The sequence below is a fragment of the Conger conger genome, chromosome 18 (assembly GCF_963514075.1).
Source record: "Conger conger chromosome 18, fConCon1.1, whole genome shotgun sequence".
NCBI classification, from domain to species: domain Eukaryota; kingdom Metazoa; phylum Chordata; class Actinopteri; order Anguilliformes; family Congridae; genus Conger; species Conger conger.
Window position 1 is genome coordinate 13296491 of NC_083777.1, and position 26634 is coordinate 13323124.

General features: G+C 39.9%; 1 protein-coding gene across 1 annotated transcript; it reads right to left on the minus strand.

The window, feature by feature from the left end:
* Positions 1-1655: 1655 nt before the first annotated feature.
* Positions 1656-9036, minus strand: LOC133117890 (serine/threonine-protein phosphatase 2A 55 kDa regulatory subunit B delta isoform-like). Its single transcript, XM_061227400.1, has 10 exons — positions 8837-9036; positions 8635-8709; positions 6366-6463; positions 6012-6177; positions 5790-5902; positions 5438-5615; positions 4871-5035; positions 3961-4130; positions 3360-3451; positions 1656-2597 (listed from the first exon to the last, which is right to left on the minus strand). Exons 1-10 carry the CDS (start codon positions 8841-8843, stop codon positions 2318-2320), a joined length of 1344 nt encoding a protein of 447 aa, XP_061083384.1. The 5' UTR covers positions 8844-9036; the 3' UTR covers positions 1656-2317.
* Between the last annotated feature and the right edge of the window lie 17598 nt (positions 9037-26634).

Genomic DNA, 26634 nt, shown 5'->3' on the forward strand with positions numbered 1-26634 from the left:
TTTAAATTAGCTTGTTTATAAATGGGATACATGTGAAACAATATTGTATTAATTTAAATATTTCATCATTTTATTTCAGCCACTGTTATCTTTTCTCTCCTTATAATTCTGTTATAAAGTTTGTAGATTCAGGCCTTAGTATCCTCTACAACCTTAATTCATTTTTCTTTTGCACAGGAGATGCAGAACAACAAATTAAAATTAGTGCCAGAGTGATGTAATGGCCAGAACTGGAACCTCTTTGGTACACAAACATAATTGCTGCCTGCTTTCCATAGGGACTTTTTACCCTCAAGTCATTGGGCACAGAGGGCACCTTTTTTACACATATTTTCTCCCATCTTGGAAAGGCCAGATGGTTCCACAACCAACTGAGGAATTCTCTCTTCTGAAACTTCTGCTACCTGTGATGTCACCAACATTCAGAGGAAACCACTTCAAAGTCAGTTTGCTATCGGCCAGTAGGGGTCGCTGGTCAGTGATTAAATGGTAATTCCGATCAACTGAATCACCTCCCTCAGTGGGTGAAATTACAACCAATTTTGTGTCACCCTGTGGGGCTGCCAGTTTCGATTCATTATCAGACCATGGGGCCCATCCAGACACAGGAACAGCGCCTTAACACATACCAGACCATAGGTCATATCTACACATTGGAACAGAGCCTTAACAGACACCAGACCATGGGGCCCATCCACACACTGGAACAGAGGCTTAACACATGCCAGACCATGGGGCATATCTACACAGGAACAGAGCCTAAACAGATACATCACAAAAGGTGAAATTAAGAACTAATTGACATAAACACCATTAAAATTTATTTTAACTTTGGTCAAAATAAACAAGTGCATACATTTACACCATGTTAGCATCGTTATTCAACAGGACCGAGGTCAAACAAGGCTCCAGTGACCCAACAGCTGCTGAATTTAAAAACATTAAACATTATCATCTCAGCACTTTCCCCTAATTTCAGCCTGACAATACTGCCCAAATGTGCGGCCCTGGTAGAAATGAAGAAAAAAAAAAAACAGGCGGGGGAGATGGGGGGGGGGGGGGGGGGGGGGGGCACAACCCACAGTATGCCAATGTCATAATCCCAGTCTCCATTTTCCAGAGTGTACAAACAATCCCATCTGCAGCTCCAGGAGGTGTTCGGCTCCAACTAAAGTTCTTAATAGTGTGCAATATCTGTTTGCAGAATCAGGATTGGTGTTGTTTCGACAGACATGGCCACGTATAGCAGCAATCAGTTGTACTACAAGGTAAATTAGATCATTAAAAGAGCATTTAAAAATAATGCACATAAGGTATGGTATTCTGAAAATCATGTGTGTGCAACACGGATATCATCCACAGCGATCAGAAAATAAAGTATTAAGGCTGCAGTTTCCCTTTGTATACTAGGCTATTGCTTTCTATTGTGTTACAAACCTACATTTAGGGTAGGGGTGTAGCACAGAAATATCTTGACATGTATGGCCAGTAACCTGCTTTTGATGGTGTGACTTGCAGCTTCAAGTAGTTCCTTATAAAATCTCCCAAATGCTACTGTAAAATCCCTAAGGTTGACTTCGCCGCGGAGATCTTGATTCCGCATGTACATAACGTGCAAAGTCGTAAAACACAATACTCGGTTTGTTTTCAAAATGTAAAAACATATGGAGTGTTCGTTACTTTTATTAAATTACATCAGACAGTGCTTTATGAAGGCAGTCAGTGTGCGTGTGCGCGTGTGTGTGTGTGTGTTACTGTGAACAAGAAGGGGGGGGAAACAAAACAAAAAGATTTGTCCACTGGCCAAAGAAAACTGGTAAGTGCTCCAGAAGTAAAAACATATTGGCCTGCAAAACTGTGCCAGTGGAGGAATGTTAACATGCTTTATCACACATATTTCCCCGTTTTATTTAGGACCACGGCTATTGTCACAAGGAGGCGATTGACAAAAAATATTGGTCCTTAGGTGTCCCAGTTTGGCGATTCGATCGAAAAAATAAAGACTCAAAATCAAACTGACTCCTGAGCATGACGTCAAGTGCTGCCGGTCAACTCTGATTCCGCAGGGTCCTCTCCTGACTCATACGCCTCTGACTCTTCCCAATTCACTCTTCTGAGCAAAAACAAAACCCCAAAATAATAATTAAGCAGCCGACATTTCTCCTTGACTAGACGAGGAGATGAGTGCATCAAAAGTCTTCACTAAGAGGATAAGAAGGCCATTTCTCTTACAAATAAACAACTAGGCGCCACTATGCAAGAATGAGACTCCGCCCTTCCACCCTCTGGCTGAAAGGAAAAAAAAAAGAAAAGGCTTTCAGTTGATTTTGTCCTGGAATATGTACAGGTTGTTGGTGGCGGCAACGGCGATGATGTTGTCGTTGGGGTGCCAGGCGGTGTGGAGGATCTTCCGGTTGAAGTCCAGGCTGTCCACGCTGATCTCGTCCTTCTTGCGCTTGCCGCCGGTGCAGACCCTGCGGGGCTTGAGCAGGGCGCGGGGCTTGCTGCTCTCCCTGCAGGCCTCCAGCGTCACGTCCTTCCTGCTGCTCCGCTCGAACATCCGGAAGAAGTTGTTGTAGGAGCCCGTCATGATGCCGCTGAAAGAGGACGCAGAGAGGGATGGAGAGATGGGAGGATTACTTCTTTGTTCTGTCGTAACCAACTTTCAACCATCGGGCCTCGTGGAAAACCACTCTCTCTCAGGTAGGAAGTGCAGTTACGAGCAATCCCAACCTGTCGTACGCATTATGTAAGCAATGTGTTCCTTTCATTTCCTTCGGAGAGCATGCAGCGCAAACCTTAAAATTTAAAATTAGGCATTGTAAATTAACTATGAATGAATTGGCTCAAATATTTTCAGAAATGCGTTTTAGTGGACTGTTTAGGAGGAATAAGAGATGAGTTAATCAAGGTCCACAATATTATTAGGTTTAGCAAAAAAAACAATGAACCGCAGTCTAACCAATCAGGTGCGTACTATGCAAGACTTTGATTCTTGTTAATCCCATTGCCCAGTTATCCGAACCCACGGTACAGTACCATATATACTGTATTATAACATATTACTTTAGGGTACTTGTCTTAAGTTAGGTGCGTTTTTGAATCCGACATGGCATGCTTGTGTGAGCCCTTTGTAATTAGAAGTACTTTGCAGTAAATGCTTTACTGTACAAACAAAATCACATAAAAGGTAGCGGAAAAGAAAAAAAGAAACGTTTGCCATTTAAAAGCGAAACAAAGTGAAGATGTCATCGTAACCCCAGGAATCTTTCACTACAAGTCTGCAGTATTAAAATGGAGAAGGCACTTCAGTGAAAATACTCATCTCCAAGGCTAGTTCCAAGAAGGCAAGGTCTTACCTGTCCGTACCGTTCCAGCAACACTCAAACTTGTCAAACAGGCAGTCGTTTTCATACAAAGAGCACAGCTTGCTTCGAAGGTACTCATGCACCTGGAACATAAGACACCCGAAAGATGTTATCTTTCACCTTCAAGAATGTACAGAAAGCACACGTTGCCTAGGGGGGGGGTTAGTAGCTATAGCAGGAGCTATGTAGGGTCTTTTGCAACAAGTTACGATACAGGATAAAGTTACTTTTGGAGACATGTTGAATATTTAACATTGTATAACCAAAATAACTGAATTGCACATCGGCACCCAAGACTTTTATCAAGACTTTTGGTTCATTTTCATCAGTAGACATTTTTTGGTAAATGTTCCGGAAGCCTACCTAGAACTTGTAGTCAGTACATTTTTACAAGGCACTTGTTTTAGGAAGTCCAATATTACTTCATCCTTAACTGTCTTGCATAATCAGGAGTCATATCGCTAACTATATCAAAGAGATCGACTAATGCATACACAGGAATCTATAAACTATTTGTAACCAATGACACGGTCAACAAGATTATTATTATTCTTTTTTTTTTCCATGAGCATAAGGGGCAGGAGCTGGCTACCTGGTAGGTCTCCACCGGTCTGTTCTCCATGTTCAGGTCCCACACCTTCACAGAGAGATAGTCCCTCGTCATCATGTATCGGCCGCTCTGACTGAACTTCACGTCGGATATCGAGGAGATGATTTCAGAGAAGAATGACCTGCCACTTGGGTCTTCTGGCTCCTCAAAGACTGGAAACACAAAGCAAACCTCACTCAAGACGAAAAGTCATAATACTGCATAGCTGTTAAATGGGCAGAGTGTTTACATTAGTTTAGTGGCCTTATGAAGTTTCACTCAAAGTTCTGCAGAGGCAAATCTTTAGGAATGCTGCAGCTATACGGCAAGGAATTATGTGCATTTACACACATACAGTATGTTCTTTATGGTGAGCACAGGATACGGTCAATCATCTAATAAGAAAGGCTATGGTGTATTCCCGAGTGAAACACTCCTGTGATAAGTGTCAAATTTACAACCCATACAGGGACCTCTAATGACCAAACTGTACAGCCACAGCCCATCACAGAAAGGAAAGAAGCCCCTTCATAACTGTAAATCTACTTCTAAGTTCTCAAGCTTATCCTGGAAAGAGATTGGTGGGCAAAGGAACACAAAACGAAATCAAGCAACAGCACAGCAACAACTTTGTTTCAGAAATAAATACTTTTAAGTCTTCTCTTTCGAGCCCGCTTACACTACATTAATGGCATTTGGCAGATGCTCTTATCCAGAGCGACTTATAGTTGATTAAGCAGGAGACAACCCTCCCCTGGGGCAATGCAGGGTTAAGGGCCTTGCTGAAGGGCCCAACGGCTGTGCGGATCTTATTGTGGCTACACCGGGGATCGAACCTCCGACCTCGCGGGTGCCAGTCAAGAACCTTAACCGCTACGCTACAGGCTGAATATGCGGAACGTTTGCCACTCACATTTGGTGTGCCTGTCGCACAGGGCAGCTGCTCTCATGTCGCACAGCCGTATGGTGCCCTTGCTGCTGCTGTACACGAACACGTTGCACTGGTGCGGGTGACACTCCGCCGCAGTGATCACCTCTATGAGCTCCTCCATGTTAGCTGGCTTGATGTCTACAATGTCTGAGGGAACGCTGTGAAGGAAAAGTCAACGGCCAGGCTGACAGTGCAGTCCGCAAGTATTTGGACATATGTATTTTTGTTGTTTTGGCTCAGCACTCCATCGTACTGAATTTGAAATAAAATTAACAATGACTCTGCAGTTAAAGTGCAGACTTTTAGCTTTAATTTGAGGGTTTTTACATACATATTGGCCAAATAGTGTAGGAGCTGTAGCCGTTTATATACATAGTCCCCTCCCAATTCTAGGGGACCAAAAGCAATTGGACAAATGGCTGCTAAAATTATTCTTGGACAGGTGGGTTAAATTTCTTTGGTAGTTCTCGCATAAAAGAGCGAGCAAAAGGTCTAGAGTAGATATGCAAAGATATTGTTTATGCTTAGTTTTTTTAAGGAAAAGGATACTAAAACTTCTATCCGTGATTCCCAAGTGCCACAGGTTTATTCTTAGGTCATCCGCAGAAATGTAAGTTTCAAGATCACTATTTACGGAAATGGAGTTAATGTGATACGTATGCGCGTTTGCGAATATTCTCCGAGGACTGGCTTCTACCATGAGGTCCATTGGCAACAGCACTGGAACCTGTGAGAAACGCACGGTAAGAATAATCCAGGAAAATGACACTGCCAATACACAAGGAAATGCACACAATACAAACCTGTATATGGGAACATGTTAACCAGAAGTATAACGCACAAATAATTAAATACGTCATTCAGGAATAACACTACAAGCGTAATAATGTGCGAAACAAACCCGTAATGACGTGATTCGGAAAGGATCTCGCGGCCTTCCGCCTTCGTCTTTCAAATTGTAGCCTTCCGCTCTTTTGTCCCTTTCACCGATTTTCCAAAGTTTAATCGTTTTATCTGGGAGAAAAGCAGACATTCTCAGTACCGCAAGCCTCTGAATGCTGGTATACATATATGGGACACATTGCAGTCAGACAAATGAGAGCTTATGAAAAAGAATATTTACCGTTTGTTGAGAGCAGGAAATGAGCCGCATTTTGTTGGGGCAACCACCTGATTTTGTTGATTTTTTCCTCAATTTCTAAACTTTTCAAATAATCAAACTCAGGTTCGTGACTCTGAAAAGTGCTGTAAACGCTGTACTCTCCTCTTGAATGAGGCCGATTTTTACACTGGGAAAAAAAAAAGGGAAAAAGAGGGGTGTTTTATATGCAATATTACACTGAGACTATGACACTGCACAACAGTACAGTATGGAAGACTACAATCTGATTTAGATAAATTACTGCACAGCACAATACTGCTGGAGAATGTCTTGAGAGGCTGGCCTGAATGGTGCAGTAACACTGCGGAAACTTACCTCCTGTTCCCGTTGAAATATGACTACTCGGCCTCCCTTGTCTCCCGTCGCTAGAAGGTCTCCAGAATAGTTGAATTCAACAGTCGATATAATGTCAGCTGGAAGAAATAATATATATATATATATATATATATATATTTTTTTTTTTAAACTTAGTTTCTACCTACTCTGCTTGATAAGAGGCCTATTCTTTACAGAACTAACAGATAGGCATGTATATTTTAAGAAAATGCTTTACTTCCCCCCAAAATCAGTCACTGTATGTTTATAACAGTGTTTAAACCTAAACAAATCCTGTGCAGTCTTCACAGCAATTCCACTTGTCATTAATAATAATTGCAATAATAATAGTAATACCTCCAAGTTACTAAATTGCACAATGGAATACCTTTTTAAACTACTACTGAACTACTGAAATGCAAAGGTACTGCCTACAAATGACTTATTGCTTGAAAAAATGTTGTGGAGGACTATTTACATGTTACAATGCATGGGTACACATTCCCCATGTTTTTATATGCCAGGTCTAGCTCAACAGACCACAGCAGACCTAGCGGAAAACAATTACCCGGAAACATTACGAAAACATGAGGAAAATGCTGGCCCGTGCATGTTCGGAATACTCATGCGTGAAGCATCATTAACACTTATTAAAGGCAGTTTGTTCAAGGGCTAAGGAGACTGGTCCCAAAAGAATCTATTCACATATGCAGTTTGGGAGATTCACATAAAATCAGGGAAAAACAACCCAGAGATGATAGAGTAACATTTCCTGTGGCAAACTAATTAAAGTGCTTGGTTTATATATTCTAAATAATATTCAAGAAACAGGAAATATCTGAGGCACATATGTGACCATGACCATTCATAAACGTATTCCTGCAGTAACACAATTTTCCATCTCTGGTTTGTTTTAAAGAATTCTACACAACATTCAACAACTTGGCTAAGTACGAACCCCTGTACTTACAGTACAATTCATGCCACCTTCGTATTACTATTTAAAAATTAAGATACTCTGAGCTGGTTTGGTAACTCACTGTTCTAGTTAACTCAAAAGTCAGTCAATGTCTGTCTAACCACTTACACTTGTTTTGTGTCATTAATTTGCTGACAGTGACACAAGTCAGATGGTGCTAATCACAGTAGACAATATTAAGCGATGAAAGCAGCAAGAAGAGCCTTCAATGCAACTAACCATCTGAAACATCCAATAACGGCATTATAAATGTATTAAGTGAATACATACATCATAACTATATGTAAACCGTTTTATGAAAGCATAAATCAGGCATTTTAAAAATGTGTTTAGAGTTGGTGTTAGTCAGTTATTAGGTTATCTGTAAGTTCATGACGATCATATCACTGTAATGTTTTATTTGACTAAATCATTCCTGATGCATATTAAGCTAGCTATATTATTACGTTTTTTTGTTTTTTTTGACAAAAACAGGTTTATGGGGAAATTAGTTTATGCTTGCTTGGATCATCAAAATGCACCACTTCTTGAATTGATGCTTGATGTAACGTTACAGGTGGCAATACCTAACTGCAACATGAGTCACGACCAGTTCTTACAGCCTAACCGGTTTGTGGGTGAGTCAGACCGTTAGCTAGCTACATAGTTCATTCAGCACGCCCGTAACATGCTAGCAAGCTACTATAACATGTTACATCCACTGTATATACATATATCAATCGTAACAACACCACATACGGTTAAAAAGCAGACCAACAACCAACTTAATGGAGAACAAGTTGTAACAAGAAGGAAACACAGACCAGTTATGTTATGCCCTGCCCATGTAACTTTCATCTTGGGCGCGACGCATAGACGTCACTGTAGTTAAGACTAGCAGGTTTTACAAACTTCAGAGCACACTGCAAAAAGTTAAAGCAAGCAAAATCAGCCTGACACACCGAAGAACAACAGCATACTCTTCACAGAGAGGATGACGTTTTGTATGTGGTAGCATAATGTTCGCTCGAATACTAGCTAGGGTTAGCCAGCTATGAAAGCAACCGAGTTAGCTTAGCTACATGGCTTAGTTTAGCTGGAGTCGAGCAAACAAGCAGTTTCTTATTCGCTAACTATAGCAAAAGTGGACAATATGACGTTTACTGCACCTCTGTCACGAACAGATAGCTAGTATAAGCAACAGCCGTTTTAGAAGCCAAACACACTTGATTATGCTAACGTGCTAATAGTCCAGAATACAGTCAATGTCGCTAGCGTTCCATACCCCGGAAAACACACACACTACATTACCTTCCGCCACATCTTCGTCAATTGCACCTTTCACTTGGGAAAAACACCACTGAAAGTCATTCCCACCTCCAACACCTGCAACATAAAGCACCATGCATGAGTATCTCTGATATTTTAGCTTTAGTTAAACTAGCTACAACTTGCAGTTCAAGTAGGCCGCACTTCAGTAAAGGGCCCTTCCTGTATAATAAAGTTGCCTTACCAGCCATCTCTTCTTCCTGGATGCACCAGATCTAACGTCGCCGGAGGTCTTTCTCCCAACCTAATTTGTGTTGTTACGTTCGCGTTTTAAAGCACCAGAAGGGGCATGCGATGGGGTTTAAGAGCCGACAATCACAGTCAGAGGCATAGCAAACCCCCGTGATTTTTTTTTCTTCCAAAATGGCGCACATTGCCATTCGACATGACGCGATGACGTCACTTATCAGACCCTTTTAAAAACGTTGCTTAACTTGCTTCAAATGAAACATTCCCCGAGGAGGAGGAGGCGTGAAAAGTCACGATGCACGGAAGGAGGGAGAGCGTCAAGTGGTAGACTGTGGAGAGCTTTAGGCATAATTGTGTGGATCCAAGTACATCTGTATAACAATTACAATATTTACTTTGTAAAACATTATCTCAATTATCAGATACTTCAGCAATTTGTACAAACTTATGTAGAAGGGTCCCGTTTGGCATGATTTTCAACAATTTTCCCCAGGTTATACTTTGTATAAACTACTTCCTCTCTTAAATCCTTTCCCCAGTTGTGCTCTGCTTGAAAGAATTTATTTATACATTAATCCATTTTACATATTTTTGAAAGCATCGCAATTGTGTGGTGGGTGCTTGACAGAGAGACAATTTTAAGTGGCTCAGTAGAGGAAAGCTATTAGTTGTGCTCAGCACAACGTTCAAGGAAATTAGCTGTAAAGTCCAAGTGGTTAGAGATTTTCCAGATTCACTCTAAGGGGAATACATTTTTCCTCTTTAAATTCCATTTACAAAGTAAAAAATACCTGTACATAGTGCATGTGTGTCACATCTTGGGAATATTATGGGATCTTTGTTGTGACTTAAAAAGCTACAAAGTTCGCTGTAGCTGAACATTGGACAAAGGCTGGTAGAAGTCAAAGAATCTGTATTTTGAAGAATATATGTGATGTAAATTAGTTATGCCTCACAATAAGAAACAAATTCTAATGTTGGAATCATATTCAGACTCAATGAATTCAGTTTATTTCCGTGTCTTTTCATAAATAACTCACCTCTTACAGGGTTATAAAACATTGTCATAATATCAATTGCAATTCCCTCTATAAAATAATTTACATTGTTTCCGTTTACCGCACAATAAGTTAATATCACTAAAGGGCAAAAATAAATAAACAAACGTAAATTATAGGTTGCCCTTTTACATCTGCCCCAAGCCTTATAAATACAATTTGCCAATGTAAACATGTTATTATCAAACGACCACAGTTTTTTCTACATCACTGAGCAAGAGCATTTTCATATGCATGCTATTTTTAAACAATTTAACATGAAAATCGTGCAGTACATAACTGCAGTACATGAAAAAGTAGAATTCACTTCACTCAACTTCTTCAACTTCTTCAAGACTACAATATATACACATTCATCAGTACCATGATGGCAACCTGTCTCAAGGTGCAGGGGCAAGATTTTTCCCCTTTTTGTCAGTGATGACAGAATATATCTTTCACGTATTCTTGTTTTAGTAAACAGAAGGTACGATGCTTGGGTTTATGACAAATATCCTCTGACCATTACTTTACTGCCAGTAAAGTAGCTACAGTTGCCAGACACATAACCCCACATAACCCCTACTCACTGGCACTATCTCAAGCCATTCATAAAATTAAGATTAAGGCAAATTCAGAGCTTCAGGGAGATCAGGTGGTTGTAAGAACTTCATAATATCCAGCAGGTGACAGCATTTCATTAAAATAATCATTGTAATTGGGGACAAAAAGATGGTGAAGATGGTATGAATCAACAGAAACATATGCAAGTGTCAGAATAGAAGCAACAGAGCCAAACAATGAACTCAATATTCACACACCTGCAATTTTGCATGCAACCTTAAACTGCTTGTTAGAGTGAAAGTCTGTATATTAGTAAGACATTCAGCCAGTATGTTACAGGTGAGGCAGAGAGTATTGTATTGTTAATTAAATAAGGTCCATGTGAAAGACTGCAAATAACTCAAAAGCACAGCTATGGAATTAACATGGACAATACACTTTGAAATGATTCAGATACGTATTTCAATGTATTTGGTTCACAGCAAGGCATTATTTTCTTATTTAAAACATTAATATGCACATGATTATACTTTCAGGAAGACCTCCTTGTGATCTTGTAAAGCACATACCATGGTTAATTGTTTGCAAAAAGTAATATATGTAAAATCTACATTATTAAATATGTGTCCTCTGAGCAGATAATACCCAGAGGCTTGTGTTTGGTGCACCCTTTCAGAGATGCTAATTCCATCCATCCATCCATTATCTTAACCCGCTTGAACAGGGTCGCAGGGGGGCTGGAGCCTATCCCAGCATACATTGGGCGAAAGGCAGGAATACACCCTGGACAGGTTGCCAGTCCATCGCAGGGCACACACACCATTCACTCACACACTCATACCCATCGGCAATTTAGACTCTCCAATCAGCCTAACCTGCATGTCTTTGGACTGTGGGAGGAAACCGGAGTACCCGGAGGAAACCCACGCAGACACGGGGAGAACATGCAAACTTCCCACAGAGAGGCCCCGGCCGACGGGGATTCGAACCCAGGACCTCCTTGCTGTGAGGCGGCAGTGCTACCCACTGCTCCATCCGTGCCGCCCTAAGATGCCAATTACATTTTTTTATTAAGTGTACACATTATTTTCGTATACAAGGGCTTTATTAGAGTCATTTTGTAAAAAGTCATACCAGGATTAGCCACTGGGTGGCAGCGAGTGTCAACAATAACACAGACAGAGCGAGCGAGAGAGTGAGTGTGAGAGAAAGACTGTGCTGAGGCAACTGTGAAGTTACATGGACTTCAGTAAAATACGTCTATACTAAATGGCCACAGCCATTGGCATATTTCCTTTTATGTATTAAGCCAAATGCATGAAATATAACTGAGCAACTGAATAGATTATGATTTAAATTAAATTGACATAATGATATATGAAGCAGGAAAGAGAGCAATAAATAATATTGGTATTTAAAAAAACAAGCAAAAAAAACCTTCATTGTTATCGACAATTGTTTGCAGCAATAAAACACTTCCACTTTCCTTAAAACATTGGCTCTCTCTCCATGGCTTGCTGCAAACTGCTAATCAGGTATAAACTGGTGTAAACTGGTTTCAGTTCATCTCAGCTCCAGGCTCCTGTGTTTACACTGAATTGCTTGAGCTCTTTAGCTTCTGACATTTCAGGGCTGCAGCGTGATATAGCACTGATGCGCTGTCCCATACAAGAAAAAGCACAAGCGCCATACAATGAGTGCGCAATTACCCTGTCGATGGGCGATGGCCATCCCACTTTGCAAACAAATGAACCTAATTAACCTAATTAGTCTAATAAACTGTACGTCGCTCTGGATAAGAGCATCTGCCAAATGCCATTAATGTAATGTGATGTAATGTAACCTGTAGCTGGTTCTGAACTGAAAACCATTAGTGTAGCATCCTGGGCAATGTGTAGGATAGAGCCTGCTGAAGTAATGCTCAGTCTGAATACCAACCAACCCCAACCTGAAGAATCACAGCAAAAATACCGTATAAACATGCATATACAACAGTAATTTTACACTGTGTATGATGAGTGTCTTTAATATCAGCTCATTTGCACCTTGGAATTTACATACAGCCCTGCAATGGTCCAGAAATGAGAATACTGTGATCATCCTGGCTCAAATAAGAATTATTTAGAGCAGCTCACATTGCAATGGCTTTCACCTGGGGGTTGGACTGATAAAAGTAATGGAGAATGGTTCAAGTACATATTCATGTTCAATAACATTGAGTTTTCAGTAAGTAGACACTAGCCCAGACTACCAATAGTGAGGAAAAATATGCTCATAAGTTTGTAGTGTTGGTTATCTATCTGGTCATTGTTACTGTATCATATTTAACATACCATAGTAACACAAGTGAGAGTTAATGAAAACAAAATAGTTTACTTTACACTGGTGAGTTTTCATATTTGCTGCAGTTTTCAGGTTGTCTTTGTATATTATGAAGGACTTCTGTGGAAAATAATGCACTTTAGTTTTCCATGGAGCATCAAATGCAATCTATAAAATTGAAAGACTACATCAATTCTTTATCAGATTTCAAGAACACAGCATTTTACTGTTGTTTAGAGGAATGGAAATGTTTATGAAACCACTGAATGCAATAAGTTGTGTGCAAAAGTATAAAGGTCTTAATATACTGCCTCTCCTTCATTTTGAATATTTCAAATTTCAGACATCTAGACATCTAGTGTTATTAGTGACTCCTGAATAAAAGCCACAGTCTACCATTTATCTTTCATTGGCGAATGTGGCCTGTTCTTATCTTGCCTTTCTCAAAGTTATTATTATCAATTTCAAACAGAGGCACGATGCTTATTAGACCTGTGACTTTATGTCTGGGTCATCCCAGTGCAGACAATTCTGTGTCTTCTGCACTGCTTCCAATTGGCTGTACCGTACACGGTTAATCCACATTTAATATCCTCTCATAAAAGAGTTTTCATTTTAATTATTGTTTTTTGCTTAACTGCACGGAATGGCAAACAAATAAATAATAATCATTAAAAAAATCGACAGATGTTCTAAGTCCTTGGGTTCAATCAAAGCCGCAAAATCTCAGCCAAAACCCTCTCAGTAAAAAAAAAAACGAAACAAAAAAGAAACAAAAAAAACGTCCCTGATTAAGCAGGCACATCGAAATGAAAATGCCTTTCGTGAGCCACAGTGGCCTGGTGCGGGAAGCCAGATCTCACAGCCTGTGATTTGTCGCTAAGCCAAGTGACACCAACAATTACATCCTGTTGGATATGCAGGAGAAAACATCTCTGCCCCTCTAGACCTTGCTAGAGCTGTTTGTGTTGGAGCTTTATTAGATTCCAAGGCTAGCTGTCTTATTTCCCCACAGGGAGAGTGCATCTTTTCAGTGTTTACCACTTGTTAGTGCACTAGCAATGCCACTCCCAGGAGCAGTGCTAACGCTCAAACACCTAAAATGACACATCAAATGTGTGCCAAGGCATGGCTGCTAAAATCTAACGCCCTGTAATGTCTTAATGTCTGATAGTGTGCGGGGAGTGTGCACTGATTGAACAGTTGACAATCTTGCACATCTCACATACATATACTGTGAGCTACATAATGCTTGGGACAAATACATATTTTCTTTCTTGATTTGGTTCTGTACTCCACAATTTTAGATTTATTTGGTTTCATCCTCCCCAGTTTAGATTTGTAAAAGGCACATTCTCAGCTTTTATTTACTGGTATTATTATATACTTTGCCTTCACCATGTTGAAATGACAACATTTAATGTAAAAGATGGTGCCCCATTTTAGGGCACAATTACATTTGGGACATACTGTATTAATGCTATGTATCTTTTGCTAGCAATGACTGCTTGAAGTCTCTGACCCATAGACATCACTGGGTGCCAGTATCTTCTCTGGTGATAATTTGCCAGGCCTGTACTGCAGCCATCTTCAGCTCCTGCTTGTTTCATTGGCTATTTTCCTTACATTTCTCTTCAGCATGTGAAACACATGTTCAATTGGATCCAGATCAGGTGAATGGGTTGGCAAGAATTTGTTCCCATTTCAGTTTTTGGCTTTGAAAAACTTTTGCTTTAGCAGTATGTTTAGGAAAATGGTCTTGTTATAGGATGGAATGCCATGTAATGAGTTCGTAGGCTTTTGCTTGAAGCAGATAAGATGCTTCTGTACACTTCAGAATTCATTCTGCCACTGTTATCAGTGGTTACATCGTTAATGAAGACAAGTGAGCCAGTACCTGTAGCAGCCTCCACATTTTGCTCTTGCCACCACTCTGATAAAAGTGAGTCTTGACCTCAGACCTTTTTCCAGAGCTCTACAGGCTCATTTAGTTACTTCTTAGCACACTGGAACCTGGCAATCCTGTTTTTGAGGCTGGTTTAGTTGTTTGCATCTTGCAATGTAGCCTGTGTAGTTCTTTAAGTGAAGTCTCCTGAGTCTGATCTGATCCAACTGTTGCTGGTAACATGGGCAAAGCATAATTGCCTTCTTGGTGGCATCTCTGGGGGATACAGATTCAGTCGACCATGTCTATCCTCTCTCCCAGGTGTGGTCGAGAGGGCACCCACAACCTGCTCACTCAAGCCGTGAATGAAGTGTTGTCCACCAACTCCCCAGTGTGCGTGAGCTCAACTGGCAGACTGCAACGCGATATTGATAAGCAGCCTCTTGATATTGTGTGTTTTCCAGGAGAGTGCGTGCTTGTCTGCGCTCACCACTATTGATGCCAGAGGTTGTTGCGAGGAACACAATTGGAAAATATGATTGTGCTTTCAAAAAACTTGGAAGCAATGGGGAAAAAAAACACAAAATATACTGCAAGACACCTAGAATATACTGTGTTGTCAAAATAATAGCTAGCATTCATGCATTTTTTTTTTTTACTGAAATATTTCCCAGGCAAGAAGTAGTAAATATAAGTTGTGAGGTCACAATTTGCAGACCCTCTCATTCCTTTAATTCACCACATCACATTGGCATAACAGACAGACTGTACTAAGCCAAAAGCAATAATATTGGAGTAAGGGAAATAACACAAGACAAGCCCTTTTATCGTGACCATACTCCTTATGTAACTTAAATACGTAACTCCTTACTTCCACAGATTGCTTCCTGGGTTGATTCAAGAACAGAAAGTGAGAAGTTTAGATTAACAGATCTTGTCTGTCTCAGCCGCCAGGTAAACAGTGAATGCTCGGGAACAACTGACTTCGACAGCAAGCAATATCACAATGTGTAATTAATTCAGGTCATTAGTTTGTATTTAAAGTGTTTTAGGTTGTATATGTGCATACCAGTCAGGGGATGTTATTAGACAGGTGTGGTATTTTTGCTTATTTACTGTAACGCAAGCGGATGCACCTATGACTCTCTTGCACTGTTGGTCCCTCTGAATACAATGTCTGCTCAATGAATGGAGTGTGTCATTCATTTCTGAAGCAATGTGTGACATTATTTGCAAAACTAATTTCCTACTGTATAATGCAAACTAAATTGTGCACTGACAGTGTGAATGTTAACAGTGACACACTTTTCAATTCTGATAGGCCTGTCCTTGCACTGTTAACCAATCAAAATACTGAAAGCCTGAAGTTATAAATGCCAGGAAATGAGATACTCTGCAGGTTGAAAAACAAGCATGACTAGTTAACAGAGCAAGGAGCTCATAAGGTCAAAGGACAGACTGTCTACTTTAATTTTGGGGTATTTGCATCCATATTGGGTGTTCTGTATCGGAAGTGGACCACTTTTATCCATTATCCATTCAAGATCACTCCACATTTTGGCCCGGAAAAACTCCTTGGTTGCTTTGGCAGTATGTCATGGGCCTTGGTCCTGCAGCTGGGTGAAGTGCTGATTTGTGAGGCATTTTGTTGGATCTGAGCAGATGTTTCTCTACAGAATCCACCCTGTTGATACCGACAGCAGTCACATCCTCCAGGCGAGTCAGGTGAGCCAGTTCCAGTGGCAGCCATACATAAACCATAACATGACCACCACGTTTCACAGACGAGGTAACATGCTTTGGATCATGATCCGTTTTTCTCCACATTTCTCCACTCCACATACAGGTTGATACAGGTTACTCATGTGATCTGTTCATAAGACTTTGATCCAGAACTCTACAGTACTTTTCAAGTACTTCTTTGAAGCAAACTGTATTCAGGCCTTTTTGTTCTTCATGTTACCAGCCATTTGTGTCTCAAACTCTATTACACTAATTGATCTTTCATGCGCATTCAGGCAGGAACAATTTCTGTTCTTTTCCTTCTGTTGAGACAGTCTGCTATTCCTTTCTTTTGTCAAGACACTCAGACATATTGTTGTTGCCTCTATTGTAAGATACCTGAATTGCAGCAGGCACATTATTTATCCGCTTTTAGAACCACTTTAAAATGTCAACATCAAGTCACATGAAGCAGTCTCGGCCGTTTCGGCGAATGACAAGGATGTTCCGCAGTACTTACGCATTCTCATAAGAGGTCTATATTTGAACATGCTGCAAAGTGCGGTGAAGGTTGAGCTGCAGGTTCCGGGGCTGGTTTGAGATGTAGTTCTGCGTCTGGTGACCCCGGGCTTTCTGCTGTGTGAGTGGGGAGCTCGCCCGGTCGGTCCGTCTCCCCTGATGGCGGGCGACGGCAGTGATTTCACTTTAGTGGCCTCCCCTGTGTGAACCGAGCGGCTTTTCACTTTTTCCAAAATTACCTTCTGGCTTTGCAGCAGCAGCTGCGGACCATTTTCACAGTTTTATGGAAAATGGCGAGAAAAAAGCTTTGTTCATTTGAACTTTGGAAGTTTTAATGCCTTGGGGGTAGGGGTAGGGGGTGGAGTGAGGGTTTTTTTGGGGGGGAAATACATTTTTTACTTGAAAAATTTAAGACTTTGGTCGATTCCATTGAATCATTAATAAAGCACACTCATTTACACATGTTGGAAAATAAAGCTGATGTCAATAACTATTATTCTTTTAGTTTACAGTACTTTTTGGCGCATATTTATCATTTTAAGACTGGAGAATGTTATTCATAAATGATGTATCTTTATTGAACCTTATCAACAATTTAACAAGGGTGCATTTGTTGAAGGAAGTTTCATGGAAAGTTTACATTTACATGTCTAAATTTACACGGCCGAGTGAACAAAGAAAATGGAAACACCATTTAATAGCATGGAGAAACACCATGTATGGCCAGTGTATACTCTACCTGTTCATGTGTGAAATTACCAAGGAGGAACATGAGACAATACAAAAGTAATCTTTTTTGGAAGTGGAAATATTAATGCTGTTGATATCCCCATCTGTGGGACAGAACAGGCACAGCTGCTATCTGTGGTCCTGTAGGCCTCCCTGTCTGTGGAGGGAACATGTTCTGCTACTGTCTATCTGTCTATGGTCCTGTAGGCCTCCATGTTTGTGGATGGAACATGTTCTGCTACTGTCTATCTGTTTACGGTCCTGTAGGCCTCCATGTCTGTGGAGGGAACATGTTCTGCTGCTGTCTATGGTCCTGTAGGCCTCCATGTCTGTGGAGGGAACATGTTCTGCTGCTGTCTATGGTCCTACAGGCCTCCCTGTCTGTGGGACGGAACAGGCACAGCTGACAGCAGCCAATAAGAAGGAGAAGCCTTCTCTGCTCCTCCTCCCCCCTTCCCGGCACCAATCCATACCAGTAAAAAGCTGCTGCAAAACCATTATGGGACCACGAGAACCACTAGCACACAGTCAGAACATTTCTGTGTGCTATTTTAGTGTTGCGGAGAATAATTTGTCATCATTTCGGATCTAATGAGTTCTAATAACCGTTAAATCATGGCACAGCAGTGCAGTTTAACAAAGGTACTCTCAGGCTACCTATTGAGATGGTTATGGAACCAAATAATGTCTGAAATGTGTCGAGTATATTAAACATTCAAACATTTTGCCCTACTTATAGCTTTCTCTGGGTTCTTTAGTAAACCAATGTGTTACCCTCTTCCAAGTTGTGTGGCACAATATCTTACAGAAGTTTATCTGTATGAAGAGCAGACTTATATCGAAATTTGCATGCAGGTTCTCATTCTAGAAACTGGTGTACTATTATGTGTTGAATGGTTATTATTTGTACAATCCTCAAAGGTTTTTACATTTTGCCCTGGTCAATCATGGCCAGAGTGGCCTTGGGGTCTAAGAAAGTTATGATGTTAACATTATGAATTTTTTTTTTTACATTTATTTTTTCCAAGGTATCCTTAAATTATCCTGAAGAATGTCTTGTCTAAATTTCCAACCTGGCTCTTTAAACCTACCACCTTATCTTCCCGATTCTATCCATCCATCATGAATCCCCACCCACCGACAACCAAACCCAACCTGAAACTCACTGTGTGGCATTAACAGTGTTATTGGCTAGCAGATGAGTTTAGCGAAGCAATGTACCCAGTTCTGAGCAAAGGCATGACGATTATTAAAGGGTTAAAACAGAATCAAAGAGTTCAAATGAATAATAGGTAGAGTAGGTGGTGAAAGTAAAAGGAAAAAAACGAGAAATATCATTTTAGTTTTCACCACTGTGCGTAACGATTGCTTTGGAGGTTTAAAAAATCCCAGACAAAATATATATATACATCAACTCAAGGAGCCATCTAAAATATAATATTTATTCAGAAAGAGAAAATTGTCCGATATACCCTCTCTGATTTGTTTCATTCACCCTTTCTGTGTGTTCAATTATCCGTTCAGAATAGCCTGAGACCCACAACAAGGAGCATTCTGTCTGCCACTGAAATCGATGAACATATACTTCTGGGAGCTAACTAACAGCGAGAGCCAGCAGAGCAAGCCCGACTATTTGAAAAGCTAAGCATTATCCTTGATCTCTTTTAAATCAGTTAAATGTGTTATTTGTGATTCAGAGAGAAAGTCAACATGTACAGAAAACTGCAGCCCACAGGAACAGGCTCAGTGCCTGTCAAGGCCAAAGCAAATTATGTGGAAAAGCTTAAAAATGGGAAAAAATGTTTTTTTAAATGCTGCCAGTCAGTCCTATCAATACCACCGGACATCGGTATTGAAAATATATCCTGTGGTGAAGACAAAAAGTATTTCAAGGCCGCATGGGGTTAGGGATAAGCTCATCTTATTTGGCACATTGTCTTGTGTTATTAGTATTACAGTTATTTAGCTGATGCTTTTTATCCAAAGCGAATTACAGTTGATTTGATTAAATCGGTGCCAATCCTCTCCGGAGCAATGTAGGGTTAAGGGCCTTGTTCAAGGCATACTGTAGCATAAAGTAACCTTGCCCTAATTGAAATAGACATATTTAACAAATACCATATGTCACATAATCATATAATACCTTGCTATAACTGAGACAGGCTGTATTGTTTTACAGTGATTTGACAATGGAAACTGTACCTGTTTCAATAGGCTTACATAAAGAAAGGTAGACACCTCATGCTCTCCTATTTTTAAAGGCGTATTTAATAATTCATAAAGACACAAGCATGACGGCTGTGGTTTTGCATTTCTCCCTGCACTCTAACAGAAAGCTGTGCCCGCCTGTGGAGCCAGCTCACTTCAGGGCTGGGTTCAGGTTGGGCTTACAGGAAATGGGCCAGTCTGGCCAGCCAAGCATATACTTTCTATATGCCACAAAGCATATCACGTCAAGAGTTTCAGCTGCAGATGTCATTTTAGAATAAATAAATAAATGAATAAATCCTACGTTCAACCCCAGTGATGATCCTGTTAGACATCAATTAGGTTGAGTCACTGCATTGCAGCAGACATTGAGTCTTACTGTATTGTCTGGATTCAAAGGTGAATTGAAGTTAGGTCTCAGTGGATGTAAGATTTTAAAGCACTGCTAGACGAGGCTAGACAGAAGAAGTAAGAAGCTATTTTCATCCCTCAGATGGCAGTAAAATGTAACAGGCTAGTTACCCTTTTTTATAATTCCTTTAATAAAAATATACACCCACGCGCACACACACACACGCATGCACACATGCACACATGCACACAAAACATTGGTGTTAAAATTATTGGCACTAAAATCAAACAAAATGAATGGCAACAAATAAAAGTTTATGTAATTTAGTTAATATCAGTCTAAATGAACTATATTGTGTCATTCCATCACTTCCTGTTTCACTAGAGTATATACACTCACCGAGTACTTTATTAGGAACATTGTAACTTTATTACACCTACTTATTAATGCGATTATCTAATCAGCCAATTGTGTTGCAGCGGTGCAATGCATAGAATCATGTAGATACGGGTCAGAAGCTTCAGTTAATGTTCACATCAACCATCAGAATGGGGATAAAATATGATCTAAGTGACTTTGACCGTGGAATGATTGTTGGAGGCAGACAGAGTGGTTTGAGCATCTCAGAAAGTGCTGATCTCCTATGATTTTCATGCAAATTGGTCTCTAGGGTTTGCAAAGAATGGTGCAAAAAAATAATAATAATAATAAATTAATAAATAAATAAATCCAGTGAGCAGCAGTTCTGCAGACAGAAATGCCTTGTTAATGTCGGAGGAGAATGGCCAGACTGGTCAAAGCTGACAGGTAGGTGACAGTCACACAAATAACCACACATTAAAACAATGGTATGCAGAAGAGCATCTCTGAACAAAAAATGAAGAAAAATAAAATGTATGATGCAACAACCATTGGAATAATTTCCACAACATGTATGATATTGGTAACCTCCATATAAAAATATACCAAATAAAAACATTCAAGAAAAAATATATATATATTTCCAGTATTTCCAACTGTATTTGTAAAAATAAAAAAACATTGTCTGTGCTTGGTTTAATGACGTATGAATACCACAAGGAATATAAAACCAGTGAAAAGCTTAATTATTTCACATCCGTAGGTTACAAAAAGGTTTTGTTTTTCCCAGTATATTGATAGTGTTTGGGTTTAAAATCCAACCTGTGAGAAACGCAATGCAAAACGTGTGAGAAAGAGTGCGATGATGTTGAGAGGGGAGGTTGAAAAAGTATATGGAGTTGGCAGCTGTGCTCAGTGCTCATGGGAATCTAAAACAGTTAATTGAACTGTATTTGGGTCCACTAAGGCTTGTTTTGTAAGCAAATGTATTAATTACTACTAACTACTAATTCATTAATACTGTTGTGGCTGTGACACTCACTCTACAGCTTGCCTTTGTATTGACACCATTGAAATCACTTTTCCAAGGGCACCTGCTAAACGCTTAAATGCGAACATATAGTGAATGAACAAGGCACACTTGATATCACTGAATATCTTTATCTTTGCGTGTAGTCAGGTTGGAGTTATAGCAGGAAGCTCACAAATAGGAGTCAATGCTGCAATCACCAGCCAATGGAGGTGTAAGATTCCTGAGTAGAGTAGAGAGGTGGGAATGAAGAACATGAAAGGAGGCACAGTCAGCTTGAATATGCAGTTCACTATAGACCCAAAAGCGAAGTTGACTCGTCACCACATGCATCTCAGTCTGTGTGCTTCCTTTGCTGAGGTTGTAGTGAAAGCCAACAGGACTGTAGATCTCCAGGAACAGGGTTGGTGACCCCTATGGTAGAGACCAGCCTCTAATCAGGGGCTAATTCTACCCTCTCCATGGGTTCTATTCACTCAGGACTCTAAATAACACAGGGTGTTATTTAGATAATATTCTCTGAAAAGTCACAACGACTAGTGGGCATTGACCTCTAAATGCCAACCAGGCTTTACTGGTCTTGTCTTTGCAGATCCGAAAGCTTGTGATCAAACAGAAAGAGTCTTGACTGAAGCCAAGATTATCTCAGGGTGCACTTGGCACAAAGGCCTTGCCCCAGCCCACTCTCATTGCTTACAAATGTTGTTACAGAGATTCAAACTCGCGGCGGTTTTCATGGCGTTGTTAATGCCAATTACTTGCAGCACAGTGTTGCTTTATACTACAAATGGTGAACAGTGAACTGAATACAGGGAAACTACATTTCTCAGACTTTGCCCTATTTTCACCCATAGCAGATTTTAACCTGACTTATCGATGTGTGTCTTCATCCATATGAAACAGTCAAATAATTACAGATTGATGAAGTCTGAGGCACTTATTATCCATAATTTACCATTCAATATGACAGCTTTATTCAGCAGAATGTGATGGATTGTAACTGATGCAATTAAATGTTTAATCATGTATAATTGACATATTACAGCAACAGATGACAGTCTAGACAGACTTTTGAAGTTTTAAAACAAAGCACACACTTAAAGCAGTGGTAGTAATGGTTTCTGTCTTTTAAAAATACTATTGTCATAACATATTCACAGAACATGGTTTTATAAGCCAGAGACAATTTTTGAAATTACGTAAATGACAGCTCAGTGAAGCATACAGTACTTTCTCTGTCTGATAAGAAGATCAATGTAAAAAAATAAAATAAAATCAGTTCTCACAGAATTGTTTGTGAAATCTTCACTGGTTTTCACACTTAATTGAGATTTTTTTCTTCTTGTGTTGAACTCAACACAGACTGTATTTGCTGCGCTTGCTATGCATTTGATATGACGATGGATATGTAACAGCAGCTGTTCTGCGAGTTATAGCAGAACTCACTATGACTGAACGGACTGTGCGTGACTTAGTAGAGAGTACTCTGTTCCCAGAGAAGGGAGTTTGGTGCTGGCAGTGACCCCTTGCGATGACTACATTGATTTTGCCAGCAATTCCCCAGGCTTCTTCCAGCTCCTTTCACAGTACACAGCTGCATATTCATGACTCTGCTGAAAAACTTGTTAAAGTTTAAACTTTTGCTGTAGGGCTGTGCTTTAATTAGTCTTTTAGGACAGCATCTTTACTTAATTCTGTATATGAATTTAATTTGTGAATTTTGTCTGTCGACCCAAGAAGCATTTCACTGAATATTATGGAGATTTCCCCCAGCCTGCAAAAATCAGTTTGACTGAATAAAGTGATGGTACTTTAACCATTATGCATATCCTTTAAGATTACTGTAAATATACACCCAGTGACCACTTTATTAGGTATTTATTTAACTTTTTTTTATCATCTGCTGCCATAGCTTATCCACTTAGAGGTTTGATGCTTTTTGTGTGTTCAGAGATGCTCTTCTGCATACCACTGTTGTAATGCATGGTTATTTGCATTACTTTAATCTTCCTGTCAGTTTCGACCAGTCTGGCCCTTCTCTCTCATTAACAACGCGTTTTTTTGCCCAAAGAACTGCTGCTCACTGGATGTTTTTTTTTTTTTTGCATCATGCTCTGCAAACTCTAGAGACTGCTGTGTGTGAGAATCACAGGAGATCAGCAGCTTCTGAGATACTCAACCCACCGTGTCTGGCACCAACAATCATTCCATAGTCAATGTCACTTAGATCACATTTCTTCCCCATTCTGACATGAAAACATTAGTATGGAATTGTGTTTTCATCCACTGCACTTGTAAGCCTCAAAACAGAAAAGCAAAGCATTGTCAGTCAGCAATGTTCATTTAAACTCAGACTCACAAATTCATGTAAAAAGGTGAAAGGTTTTAAATATTAAAATACCTACCAATTTTAATATTTTGATTTAATATCAATAACTCTGTTTGCTGTTGTGTCTGTTTAATGAAGGATCTCACTTAACTTACTTCATTGTTGCATTATAACACTAATGTCTCATATTCTCAATTAAACATGATGATTCATATAATATCCATACAAATCATGTTTGCAATCAAGTATGATTACAAAGTGGAAAATAACAGCCAAATAACTTGCCATGGGATATCGTATGATGTGGCAGCTCTGTCCTTCAGACAAGATGAATGAACTGCAATTTATCTAAAGTGCCTCTCTTGCCATTTTCCTCTCCCAGGTCCTGTACGGTCTGATGTTCGTTTCTGGGGGCTGACTAACACTTTGTTACTTTCTTAATCCTGACACCAGCATCTCCGCTTGTCATTATGCTGTCACTGCATGTAATGGAATGTTGGGTGGTATAGAGGTGTGTCCTTTTCGGGGTCACACTGGGTGCATATCACAGGCCGAGCTCTGCCATGCAGGTAGGTCTGTTTTTACATATTGCCACAACAGGCTAAACATGGTTGGGTCAAATGTCACGAAGCTGTCTCAATCGTTTCTACTTCTTTGCCTCCTTCATCTTTGTCTTTTTTTCTTCTTCTTCTTCGCATACTATATTTATTAAACACAGAACACACCCTTGAAGGCTGTCCACACCGAGAAGGATATTATAAACTCATTGAGCACTTTATTAGGTATTTATTATATTGTAGACTTACTAAGTCTTCTGCTGCTGTAGCCCATTCACTTGTTTGACACGTTGTGTGTTCAGAGATGCCCTTCGTCTCTGACCTCTCTCATTAACAACATGTTTTTGCCTGCAGAACTGCTGCTGTTTTTTGTCTTTCGCACCATTTTCTGCAAACTCTAGAGACTGTTGTGTATAAAAATCACAGGAGATCAGCAGTTTCTGAGATACCCAAAACACCCTGCCTGGCACCAATGATCATTCCACTGTCAAAATCACTTAGACCACATTTCTCCCCCATTCTGACAATTGGTCTGAAAAACAGCTGAATTTCTTGACCATGTCTGCATGCTTTTATGTATTTAGTTGCTGCCAGATATTTGGCTGATTAAATATTTGCATTAACAAGTTGGTGTACAGATGGTGTACAGTGGGGTCCAAAAGTCTGACACCAGTGAAAATACTTATATTATTTCCCAATTTAATACAAACAGTATAAGAATTTGTGTGAAAAGTTGAATCTTTGTGAAATTGACATGAATTTCAGAATTTCTTAGTTTTTGTATGTCCCCATTTTGCTTTAATGGCAGCTTGCTCTTGAGCTGGCATGAACTGGCAAAACCTGATGATCCGTGTTATCCCAGAATTATACAGCAATGTTCCAAAGAGTATTTTGTGAATACTGAATGCTTAGCTTTTGTCAGACTTCAAGTATCCCCATAAATATTCAAAGGGGCTGAGGTCAGGTGATTGTGGATTGCGCAGCACTCCTTGCTCTTCTTTGGTCTTCAAGTAGTTCTTGCAAACTTTGAAGTAACTTTAATTTGTTTTACATTTTTCAAAATCCTAAAACTTTCTGTTTATTTTCACGATTACATGAAAAAAAACAGCAGATTTTCAATGTGGTCTCAGACTTTTGGACCTCACTGTATATGTTAAAATTCATTGTAATCAAGCAGATGTAGATGAAGGAGTTCAAACCACTACAGTATGCCGACAACAACGGTTATGAACAATATCTTTGGGATCAGATTCAGATTTTTTCCAGGTACATGAATGATAGAAACACTGACAGCAATCAAAATCCATTTGGATGAACAAGGCACGTTCAGAACGTTATCGTTTATCAGTGTGGATGCTCACACTGTTATTGTTATACTTATCCTTTGGAGTTATAGTTATTGTTTTGGATGGGCCTGTATCTATGGTGAACTCTATTTGGCTAATTGTTAAAAGGCTCGAACATTGCACATAAAAAGCAGTCCTCAAATTGTACTTCAGCCGGCAATCCTCCTGGTACAAACTCAGTCTTGCAAGATCTATTGTGGCTTGCTGCTGTGTTCTGGCATTAAGCCTTGATACTTGCATTGCCCAGCAAACACTCTTTTTTTGAGGAACAATGCACACACAAACTAAGGTCAAAATGGCACTGATCCAAGAAAAAGTCACTCTAGTCCTAAAAAGTTGCACATTCATAATTAATCATCCCCCATTTGTGCTCTACAGAGGCAAAGCCCTGGTGAAAAATGACTCTGTTCCTTGTGACAAAAGATAAAGCTTTGCTGCCACAAAGGAAAAGCAATTCAAAAGCAGAGGAGCTTGGATGTGGCAAGAGATTCTACACTAAGCGTTTAACAGTGATTTATACGCGACATCCCATTGTACAGTTTCCCAGTAATGTTCCTAAGAGTTCAGCGTGCTGACTCAATCTCGTTTTGGCCCAGCTGTGTTCGTCTCCTTTCCTGCTGATTGTCAAGCAGACTGTAATGGCCACACGAGCAGATTCCCTCTAATACAATCCTGTCTGATCAATTTATATGGCCCCCATCCTGGTTGCTGCTAGTATTCACCCTTCCCTCAAGCGGATTTCTGTGGCTTTTTAAAATGAGTGTGTAATATCAGCATAAATGGGTTTAATTGGCGAACATAAAAGAGCTTATTTGCCACGGACGAGGGCTGAA

Coding starts and splice junctions, on each gene's coding strand:
- LOC133117890 (XM_061227400.1), bottom strand. Junction 4,131..4,870: donor GTGCGACAGGCACACCAAAT/GTGAGTGGCAAA, acceptor TTGTGTTTCCAG/TCTTTGAGGAGCCAGAAGAC. Junction 3,452..3,960: donor GACCGGTGGAGACCTACCAG/GTAGCCAGCTCC, acceptor CTTATGTTCCAG/GTGCATGAGTACCTTCGAAG.